Source organism: Lipophrys pholis, assembly GCF_963383615.2.
Source record: "Lipophrys pholis genome assembly, chromosome: 2".
NCBI lineage: Eukaryota > Metazoa > Chordata > Actinopteri > Blenniiformes > Blenniidae > Lipophrys > Lipophrys pholis.
This window is the reverse complement of record NC_137636.1, coordinates 1075113-1087127: the sequence shown is the minus strand read 5'-3', so window position 1 is coordinate 1087127 and position 12015 is coordinate 1075113. Positions and strand designations below refer to the sequence as shown.

Sequence of the window (12015 nt, the reverse complement as noted above, 5' to 3'; positions counted from 1 at the left end):
CAGAGAGCTGTTAAGTTCAATTAAAGAAACACCACCCCGGTGATCTAGAGCATTAATAACTCATTTTAAGTAACACTTTTATGCGCCTCGACGCGTTCATGCGCGCAACAGAAGGTGAGCGCACATGGGAGAACATTTGTCTTTTTTGAGGCACTGACCGAAAAGTAACAGCGAGAGAAAAAAACAACAACTGAGGAATTACTACAATGTCCGATTCCTCCTCCTCCTCCGCCTGTCGGGGGTCTTCTGAATCTGGTGGGACACGTGGGAAGAGACCACCGGACCTGGAGCTGTCGGAACTCACGTTCAGTGCGCCTGAACGCGGGACACCTGTGCGCAACGATAGGGACAAAATGCCCGAGGACAGTGACAACCGCACAGCTGTACCCCCTGTCCACCTCCACCCGTACCTTTCCCATCCCCGGATGTCCATGCGGATGTCGGTGTACAGCACCGGGGTCCGTCCGGTCCTCACCCGCGCCTACATCCAGGGACGCGTGTATAACTTTCTGGAAAGGCCGTCTGGCTGGAAATGCTTCGTGTATCACTTTTCAGTGTGAGTGTTTTTTTTTTCATAATCATCCGGATCCGTGGGGTATTCAAGGGCATAATTGCAACTCTAAGATCCTAATTAAACAGGGAGTTAATTGCGCATGTGGAGCCTTCGAAGTCCTCACTACAAAGAACTGTTAATCCTGTGAATTTGAGTAAGATGCCTGCAGATATCACAGCCCAACTTGGGAGTCCCATCAGGAATATTATAGAGGTATTTCTGCCTAGCCATTGCAGATTAAAAAAATACCACATAATTCATCACAGACGAGAGAATCTGAGACAAAACAAGCCCTCACAGGAGCACTAAAGTAATATTATGCAGATCTTTCATTTGGGAAAGCACCAACAGGCAGTTTTTTTTCAGTCTGAGAAGAAGAAAAAAAGAACAGACATTTCTGTTTTGCATTCATGGCTTGTCTTGTAGTAGAACTTTTATAAGAGCACACAGCCTGGCAACAAAATAAATAAATAATTGTGTATGTTCGCCTCTCCTGACAGTATGACTGTGAGAAGAGATTACCTTGTTTTCTGGGAAGGAACATAAGGAATGCAGCTAGTGACAAACATAAATCTTGGGGTAATCCAGTGTGGGAGAGGAGCTTTTGTCCTCCACTACCCTGAAAACGTCACATTATGGTTCACCACCCAAAACAGATGCGACATTTGTGTCAAGCGGCTTGGAAATCTATCCCTCATAACAAACAAAGAGTCTCTCCCTGGAATGTAGTGCATCTTTATGTGTGTGGTAATTCAATGCTGGAGGAGTGCTCTCTGCTGTTTGTTGGGTTAAGTTGTGTCCAAAAAGCTGACATGAGGAGCTCCACTGAGGAGAGTGCAGGCAGAAGTTGAGGAATGTGGGTTATGATCTTCCAACACACCCCCGTGTGTGTGGTGCCTGTCCCCACTTGCTGGCACTGATAGCAAGCAGCTAAACTTGGCAGTGTGTGTGCTGTGGAGGAGGTGGAGGCACTGTCTGCCGCTGCCACCCTGTGACCCTTCGGTGGCGGAGGCGATGCAGGGGGACGCGGCCTGTCGGAGCAGGTTAGTCTCAGTGACTCGAAGGGAACATGAGCACCCACAGCACAACACAAATGTTTTAGAACATTACTGAGAAGAACTGCGGTGATGAGGAAACTAGTCATTGCTCTGATTATGGCAAAAAAACCCTTTTGAATATTCAGCGACATTTTGGATATTTTATTTGAGTGGTCGCCAGATGCAAACTAGTGAGATGAGGGCCACAAAGCTGAACTAGAAACGTCACAGACGCGAACCTAATATACAAATCCAGATACATTTTTCAAGACAATTTGCATTTTCAAGTCTTTGTTGCCTTGACTGACAGATTTTGTATTTTTTTTTTGCAAATAATTCCCCCGATGTGCAGCTCTGTTCCCTTCGATTGGAAATGTCTGTTTCCACAAAGGGTCCGGCCTCAATGGAACCACATTTCAATCAATTCATGCTCCTTTCTCTTCCCTTTGACAGCACAAGTTACTGGTATAATGATAAAGGCCAAGGATCACGTACGCCTGAGATGAGCAATTTTGATCATAATAAAAAAAGTCGTCTGCTCGACCAGAACACCAAATTGTACTGGGCTATTTAATGAAGTATGAGAATTGGAGCTCGCAATTTGATGTGAACATTGAAATGAACTGTTGCATATTAAGATTGTTGAATCAAAAGGTGCATGTATTTGATATTGGCAACCTAAAAATAGGTTCAGTGTTATGATATTTATGGAATAATTCAGAATGATATTGGGTTCAGATGTGGTAAATTGACCTTGTTCCTTTCCCAGCCAGTGCTGCAGTCGGTACTTCTAAACCAGGGGTGTCAAACATAAGGCCCGTGGGCCAACACCGGCCCTCAAGACACTCCGATGTGTTCCCACCAAGCTCACGGTAAAAATATCAAAGAAAACATTGATTTTTAAACAGATTTCTTAAGAGTGGCTGGCACAACACAACACTGAGACCCGAGCTGAGATCTCTGAGATGCTGCTTCTAAAATATAACTAGCTAGTTTCTAACAACCGAGCTGTCAGGCTGAGTTTGTAAAGACATTCCTAATGCAGCAGCTGCAGGAGACGTCTGCTGAACATTCTACTGTTCTGCAACAGAAGGTTTCATTAAAATTGGATTGATGTTGACATTGTAGTCATTGGCAGTAGTATATGTTCGTTTTTTGCGGAACTATAGACATATGCCTAAACAATTCAATTAAAGTTTATTTATATAGCACCAAATACAACATAGTGATTTCTATGTGCTTTTAACAGAGAAAAACCCAACAAAGAAAGAATTTACAGTTTAAATTCAAAAGTTATTAGGGCACTGTTTTACCGGTCTGGCCCACTCAAGGTGAATTTGAGCGGTAAGTGGCCCCCTGAACTAAAACGTGTTTGACATCCTTGCTCTAAACTGAAAATTTGAACCGAATAAAGAGACCGTTCAAAGCACAATTACTTTTCTAGTCATTTGTATCGGCCAAACCTAACATGCACATTGTTAGTGAAAAAGAGCTGGCTTTGTACTTCTGTGTAAATAAGTCAAGATAATGGTTTCCCTCAGTATGATGATACCAGCAGTTGTTTACTGTAAGAGTTTTATGCTGTGACGTCGACTCAAACTGCCGGTTTCGAGGTCAGTTCAATATTTTGTTTTGCAGATGTTTGACTTGAAAGAAAAGCAGCTCAGAACAAGCACGGCCTTATCACTGACCTGCAGCCTTATCAGAGCTCCCCTGTGTATGTGTATTTGAGTCTGCACATGCATGTTTATCCCAGAGCGGTGATACAGCAAGCCAGGTGTGTTTCATTTTGATACGGAATGATATGTACTTCACTGATCATTAAAATATATACATTAGGCTTTCAAAACACATGGTTCAGGAGCCGCAGCCACCCCCCCAGAGCGTCCAATCTGGCCTGCAGGAGACTTTGTAAAGTGTAAAAACAATAAAGAAACAAATCAAATTTCTCAATAAAAGAAGCTGCCGTTGTGAATTTATGAACCATCGATTCTGGTGCTTTAGGAAGGAGTGGATGGAGCAAGACGGAGAAATGAGCTGAGAGATCAGGGATGCTACCTTATTGCTTGTGAAGTATCATCAGCGTCAAAGCCACACTGCGGGAGTGGAGATACTGAAGCACGTATGAAGGCTGCAAAATGCCACAAACGTGTTGTTGTTTATTTGCATTTTGCACAGCGGCTCTGTGAAAAATGGCATGTTTTGGTAATTGAACTTATTAGGTTTTGTCAAAAGATATTGAAATAGATGCATTTTCTTCACAATGTAGTCACAACTCTTTACACTAAAACAAAGGAGAACATTGAGGCCACGTTCTCACGACGTTACCAGTGAAAACAAATTGTCTTTGCATTTTCGTTTCAGAAAAGTTTCACATTTACACAACAGCGAAAACGATGTAGTATACATGTCGGGCCACTAGCGGGTGCTGTTGGTCGTTTTTGCAATGAAACCACACACACACATGCTTGCAGCGAACAATGTGTTATAGCCTAACCCTGGGAGAACACAGACCTTTATATGGACACCCAGCCAAGATAGATTGTTACTGTGGTGACTGTCAATTATAAATTTACCAAGTCCCAGGAGAAAATGTTCTGGGAGTCCTGAACGTCTGGAGGGAAAGATTGTTATTGTCCATCTGCTGAGCATGTGCAGTAGAACAATTTACTTGCATTGCAGTTGCAGTGTTTCCGGTGTCTTCACTGAGACACAAAAGTCAAAAATCTCCACCTTGGGAGCCATTTTTTCAAAAAAGTTGTGTTTTCCGTGGCTCTGAGCTCCGTTGTTGTATAAACAAACCCCCCAAAACACACCGAAAGTTTTGTGTTTTCACTTGAAAACTTTGTGTAAACGCGACCTTAGAGTTGACCGAAAAATCCATAAACAAGGTTGTTATGCTGGCGTGTCACTGAAGAGGCTCTTTCCAGAGACAAAGGGACTGGATGTGGACCCTGGACCTTTTAGCTGCTGTTGAACTGTAAATGCTGTATTTTGCTGTGAGGCTGAGTGGAGCCGCAATTCCTGGTAGTTAAAGACAATCGAGCCAATAAAGCAAGAAAAATACCTGAAAATAGCAGGCATTGTTCAGACTCCATTAAACTGCATTAGATATTGTGTCAAACACTCAAGGGAAGTGAATTCAGGCAGATAGTTTATTGATCTAACAGAGTCTACAGCACTACCAACTGTTGCTCTTTTCCATTCATTCAGCAGTTTGAGGAGCGGCTCGTATTCTACCCTGCAATTTGCTAACCAAGAAAATGATTCAGCTTCTTCTTTGTTTTCTTCCTTTTTTCAGTTCACTTCACTCCGACATCAAACTCAACCATCAACCACCTTTCAAGTTTGTCTTGTAACAAGAGAACACTCTACGGAGGACATAGACCAGGCCATCCATTGGCTGTCACCATATATCATTGGTGGTTTAACAACAAGCTCAGACAAAGGCTATTCTGATCTCTTCTGTTGCCTGTAATTGATTTATCAGCCCCCCCCCCACCTGATCATGTGCCATTTGATGGTAACGCCCACTGACAAGGTCAAAAGCATCACAACTAACTGTTCCCTCGTCCCCAGCTTCGTCTGCGCTCGTTGAACAACAAGACCGAGAGTGAATCTGTTCATCAATAATAGATGGGAGCGATGCTTTGAGCTTTTGTTTGGAGTTCAGTGGTGCCCATGTCGCTGAGTCAATGCATTATTGTGTGTGTTGGTCCAGCGAGCGAGCCCACGGGTGCCCGTATAATCTATAGTGGAGGTTAAGGAAGTGAAACGTGATGGTGCTGCTACTGGAGAGGGACGGACGGGTCCAGATCGTCCAGGATGAGTAGAAGTGGAAGTGTATGCTCAGCATGCTGAGTGTGTGTGTGTGTGTGTGTGTGTGTGTGTGTGTGTGTGTGTGTGTTTACTGGCATTTGAATTGCACTGAAATAATGTAAGCAGAGCTTCACTGACAAATTACAGCCATTAGCATATGCGACTGTTTGGTTTGGAAAGTTTGATGCTCGGTTGTTTCTTTTGATCCTCTTTTTGAACTGCTACTGTCACATTTTAACATAAAATCTTACAAATTACACAACTACACACAAATTACACACTCCCTTTCTTCTGAGCGTTTGAGTCCTCCATTACAATCTGCTTGGTGTTCCTGAAAGACATGTTTACTTCCATTTACACAGGCAGCCGGCTGTAATTGTCCTTTGTTTTGTTTTTTTTGCATAAGGCAGCAAACTGTAGAGGGTTTTATTCCCGCTGCCTTTTATTGTCTGCTTGTTTCTCCATTTCAAACACCAGCAGATGCTTTCACAGTGGAACACACCAGCCCAGAGCAGGACTCCTCGGTCGTTTTATCTGTGTTGACGTGTGGCGTGCACGTTCATGCCTCTGTGTGTATGTGTGAGCTTAAAGGGGAGGGTATTTGAATTCCTGGCCAGTCTTCAATAAACCCAGGCTGTAACGTGTGGTGATAAGAGTGGCCATGGTGCAAACACTGAGGGGAAGTTCTAACTCTGTCCAGACAGAGGTCCCAGCAAGTGTGCACAGTTCTCCAATGACATGACAACGGAGCAAATCCTTCTTTGAGGACTTTGATTGATTGTTTCTCTGTAGGACTCTTTACATGAGACTAAACAGTGACTAAATCCTTCACGTTTACTTTCACCAATGGAATCGTTCTCAGTTGTGTCAGTCCAATCGTGTCTGTGACATTGTGTTGGTAGTACATTTGTCTTGCATTTGTTCGCCTCGATATCTGTTCTCGTTGGTTAAATGAGCTTGTAGTGTCTCTACTTTCACCTTGTGTCTATTTTTGATCAGTCTTTTGTTGTCTTAGCAAGTTTGGACTGTTGATTATGCACAGTTAAGATTTTACACGACGACGTTTCAAGTAAAAAAAAATTCTAATATTAAAACCCATCGTTTTTGCATTTCCCTTTCAGATAAAACTGAAGTGTTTACATGACGTTTTATAAATGATGTCCGTTCACACAGAAACGGCAGAAACACTGAAAAAATGTTGTTTCAATGTTGAGCCACTAGTGGGTGCTATTTCTACCGAGTCGTCGCATTTTCAGAAAGTTCCACCTTGGGAGCCTGTTGTCATGTAGACATGTTCTAAAGCACGGGTGTCAAACAGGAGGCCTGGTGGCCAGAACCAGGAGCAGGAGGAGCAGGAGGCTCCAATCCAGCCGGACCTAACCAGCAAGAAGCTTGTAGAAATCTTAAAGAAAACAGATTTCTTTTAAAAACAAAGTGTAGCAGACACAACAACACTGACACCCAAGCTGAAAATGCAAACGAGCATCAGTCTCAAAGCCATGAGTTTGTAAAAACATGAATATTGCAACAGCTATTGGATAAGTTTTTTGGTGTTTGATTGTACTGTGCACCTGAAGTCCTAATAGAAGTTGGCTTAATGTTGGGATTATTGTCATTTTCAGAAGCAATTCATTGTTCTGTGCTGAGAACATAGACATTTTATTCATGCATACTCGGTGCCTTGACAAAGAAACACTTTCAACACAAGTTTAAATTCAAAAGTTATTCTTATAGTACTATTATACCAGTCCAGCGCACTCAAGATGAAATTAAGCTTCATGTGGCCCCTGAACCAAAAGGTGTTTTACATTCCTGTCCTAAAAAGTATGCATTACTCGAATTTGAAAACACTTGTTTGCACATCCTGTCACTTACGGTGTCGTTCATATTTGACCGCTCGTCTATCTGTGTGCAGGATCTGAGACAATCAGGCCCGTTTGGCACCACGATGTTCTCATCTACGTCTGGGTGAAGGGAAATGGCAGATCCCACCTCTTCATGCCCTTCTGCTTTCCAGTAATAAAACAGAGGACTCGCCTCAGTAAATACCGTTATCGTTTCCAGACCGATCGTCTGAAAAGAACTGCCTTCTTTTCCTAATGTGGTTTGAGCAATGCAGCAGAAACTCCCCTCTAGAAGAGCAGTCGTTCACTAGTTCACCTAAATACCACTTTCCTCTGTTTGGGTTAATGTAGAGAACGTTATACAGTCATACGTATTTAGCGGGCGTCTGAAGGACAAATCAGATGGTGTGCGGTCATTAACAGTGAAAATTGCAGCCCTGTGGGAGATAACCGGCGGTATGGAAAGCCATTCACAGCATCGGAGAGTTGGTACCTTCTCCTTGCATTTCTTTAATCAAAGACCCAGTGCTTCTGCACGCTGGTTGTCTGTTCCACCACTGTCTTGGTGTATATATATCAAATAACATTGCAAGTTCTAAATAGTTCTGTCAATATCACATACAAAGTGATTCTTACACAGAGGAGTAAGTCAAATGATTAAACAGAAGAACAAAAGCTGCATGCAGATCATTAAATAACCATTTCAGGTAAGACTGGAATAGAAATGAGTTACAAACGAGTTCATCTGTTCAGAAAAGGAACAAATTAAATACAAAAGAGAACAAATTAAATACAAAAGAACAACTCAGACAGTTGAAAGTATGGAAGGATGTGTGGAGTTGCTCTTACACACTCAGAGATTGATGAATCTGTTTTTGTGGATTTCTGCATAGTTTCATATTCTGTCAAAATATATATAGAAAACATTTTGTCATAGTTCTTGTTTTGAATTGTTCCTTTTTTTTAAATGATTATTTTCTCCCTCAATGTTTTTATTGTTAATAATAGGAATGCTGTCAACCTGAGTCTGTATCAGGGTTCCTGAATGTCTTCCTTATTTATCTTTCACACACACACACACACACACACACACACACACACACACACACACACACACACACACACACACACACACACACACACACACACACACACACACACACACACACACACACACACACACACACACACACATATTCTAATCCAGCAGTGAAGCATGAATAACAAAGAGACCATTCATACAAAACACACATATACAACCCTTCTTATGAGGGATGAGTACTGACCTCTAGCTACTTCTTTAGTACTTATTAAAAACCATGAAGTCTTATTGGGGACTGAAACAACAAATCAATCTAACTGATTAAAATCCATTATAATAAATGTCAACTAATTTAGTCATCGATTAGTAGGTTAATATATTTTATTTGCTTTAAGCGACCCATTGTTTTTTCTCAAATTTTCAACCAATCTGTTCTAACAACTACCAGAGTGTGGCAGTAGTGAGTCACCTGTGGCTGTAATCTACCAGCACAGCAGGAGAAGCTGCCAACAGCCAATAGTTGACCTGAATTTGCATCACATGTGCCACAGCAGACATCGCTTACAGCAAGATGCTGTATGAAACAGGAGTCATCCAAAGTGTGGGAGCACTTCATATTAAATCTACAAAAAGGACGTGTGACCTGCAAAACTAACCCTAACCCTAATCCTAAACCTAACCCTAACCCTAACCCTAACCCTAACCATAAACCTAACCCTAACCCTAACCCTAACCCTAACCATAAACCTAACCCTAACCCTAACCCTAAACCTAACCCTAACCCTAACCCTAACCCTAACCATAAACCTAACCCTAACCCTAACCCTAACCCTAACCCTAACCCTAACCCTGGGTAAACACAGGCTAAATTTTTTTTTTTTAAAAAGCGCCAAAAAAAACAACAAATAATTGAATAATTGTAAAAACAATGTGCAGATTAATCGATTGGCAAAATAATCGTGAGTTGCATTCCCAGTCTAATTTATCCTCCATAAACAAACGACACTTGAAGGCAACGCGTTGCTGCTCAGCGTCTCTGCTCAGCCTCGGCTTTGACACTGCGCAGCTCCAACAGCCTTGGAAGCTCCTGTAAACTCCTCTACCTGCACGAAGAGCAGGTCACAAGAACACTCCTCTACCTGCACGAAGAGCAGGTCACAAGAACACTCCTCTACCTGCACGAAGAGCAGGTCACAAGAACACTCCTCTACCTGCACGAAGAGCAGGTCACAAGAACACTCCTCTACCGGCACGAAGAGCAGGTCACAAGAACACTCCTCTACCTGCACGAAGAGCAGGTCACAAGAACACTCCTCTACCGGCACGAAGAGCAGGTCACAAGAACACTCCTCTACCTGCACGAAGAGCAGGTCACAAGAACACTCCTCTACCTGCACGAAGAGCAGGTCACAAGAACACTCCTCTACCTGCACGAAGAGCAGGTCACAAGAACACTCCTCTACCTGCACGAAGAGCAGGTCACAAGAACACTCCTCTACCTGCACGAAGAGCAGGTCACAAGAACACTCCTCTACCTGCACGAAGAGCAGGTCACAAGAACACTCCTCTACCTGCACGAAGAGCAGGTCACAAGAACACTCCTCTACCGGCACGAAGAGCAGGTCACAAGAACACTCCTCTACCTGCACGAAGAGCAGGTCACAAGAACACTCCTCTACCGGCACGAAGAGCAGGTCACAAGAACACTCCTCTACCGGCACGAAGAGCAGGTCACAAGAACACTCCTCTACCTGCACGAAGAGCAGGTCACAAGAACAAAATGGAAATATAAAGTGTTGGTTCCTAAATGTATTATTTCCTTTTGACAGTCAAACTCTTAAGGTCACAAGAGTGAGTGCTACTTCAGCTTTTAGTGGATCTCATCACAAGAGCTGAAAGTCTTACCTCAAGGAAATACTTAATGTTTCCTGAAGTAGTTTTAGTTGTTTCAGTCGTCGTATTCCTGCTGCGTTTGAAATGTCTGTGACCTTGAAGGGGATAAAGAGGATGTTAAAGAGCAATTTAGAGTTGGTTGATCGTGTGTGTGGGTATGCAAACCTGTGGGCTCAGATTTTTTTGACAAGTTTATCCTGCGCTTTGCATTCATGTGGTGGAGTGTAAAAAAGGTGAAGAGTATTTCCTCCGGAGGGCTGTCCTTGAATCTCGACTCGGAAATTCAGCCTTCTCATGCTGGAAATATTGAGCAATGCTGCTCTGTGTTCAAACCAGTTTTGAAAAAAGAAGTTCAGAACCTCCAACCTGACGGAAACATCACAGCCGGCAGAAGTTTGACAGCTTTATTAAAAGTGTGAAACAGAAATATGAGAAAATATTGTGTTTTACTCAGAAAAACATCAAAACTCCATTCAAATGTTACAACAACTCATTTTGACTCTTTGCTGAGCTGAATGAAGGAAGAATGAACTCAATGTCTCCTGATAAACCAGTTTAATGAGAACTAATACACGCTCTGCTCTTCTTCCTGCAGGTTTCTCATAGTCCTGGCCTGTCTGATCCTCAGTGTCCTGTCTACCATTGACCAATATCAAGCTCTGGCTCACTCAACTCTCTTCTGGGTGGTGAGTGTTCATTCTGATCCATACAGGGTCGGAGTCGTCACGGAACCAGAGCTCAGGAGTTTAGCACCGTGGGGGTTGGTGTTTTCCTTGTGTTCCTTTTAGTTGATTAATAATATTATTAATAAAAATCAGAAATCAGAATGAAACTGGTATAAGTAGGATTGAAAAATGTACATTTTATTTAAACCCAATTTTACACAGAATTTAATGTAAATGCAATTACCGTATGAGGTCATATAAAGATGATTTTGATTTAAGGTCGCGATGAATGGGGGTCATGACTAATTCCACCCCCGGAGTAAAAATATGACGCCGAGAGGCAGTTGTATATTGCCCCAATACCTTCCAGAATATTGCATACCGGATATGCAGAATTTGCAGCATTAGATATATAATCCTCATTTAAAAACAAATATTTTACTATTAGATATATCTAATGTTCCCAACTACTAGCGTTGGGAAGCAGCAAGGAATTGTTGTATATAAATAACATTTATCTGTGAAAAAGTAGTAACAGTTCAAATTAATTGATCCTAATAATGTGACACAAAAAGATGATTCAGTTCTATTGAATCGTTTTAGTGCCACTTACAACACGGTCATTTCAAGGCACTTTTACAGAGAATAACTCAACAACTTCCTATAAGCAAAGGATATGATGGAGAGGAACAGGGCTGCACAATTCCATACATTTTAGGAAGTAGGACATTTTCCACGGGCATAAATGAGAATTCATGGGAATAAAGAAGGAATTTACTAAATTGAAGTTTGGCTCTTAATAGTGAACGTAAATCTATTTTTGCATTATCCTGAGTCTGTCAAAAACAACCAGACTTCAATCTCGTCTGTGAATCAAACATTACTGAAGTAAGTGTTGATGATATTATGTGTTCTTATACTGTGTTTAACAAATCAGTAATGTTTAGCTTATAAATATCACATGGAAATGTCTGAATTTAATCATTTCTATGATGCTGACATGGACAATTCTGCATCAATGCAGCAACAAAACATAACTGATTCCATCAAACGTTTCCAGAATTCCCCAGCTTGGCTTCTCGGGGAAATTTTCTCTAGAAAGGAAAAACGACTTTAAAACAGGAAGAAACCTGCAGAACCAGACTGAGAGGTGGAGACGTTA

The 12015-nt window shown here is 42.0% G+C and overlaps 1 protein-coding gene across 1 annotated transcript in view; it reads left to right on the top strand.

The window, feature by feature from the left end:
- Nucleotides 1-206: 206 nt before the first annotated feature.
- The window catches only part of kcnq1.1 (potassium voltage-gated channel, KQT-like subfamily, member 1.1), a gene marked incomplete at both ends in the record, with an annotated part of 60911 nt that continues 49102 nt past the window's right edge, over nucleotides 207-12015 (top strand). Inside the window, 2 exons of the mRNA XM_080458039.1 lie at nucleotides 207-556; nucleotides 10784-10874. Of these exons, the coding sequence (XP_080314165.1) occupies nucleotides 207-556; nucleotides 10784-10874 (441 nt within the window). The remainder of the gene's footprint in view (nucleotides 557-10783; nucleotides 10875-12015) is intronic.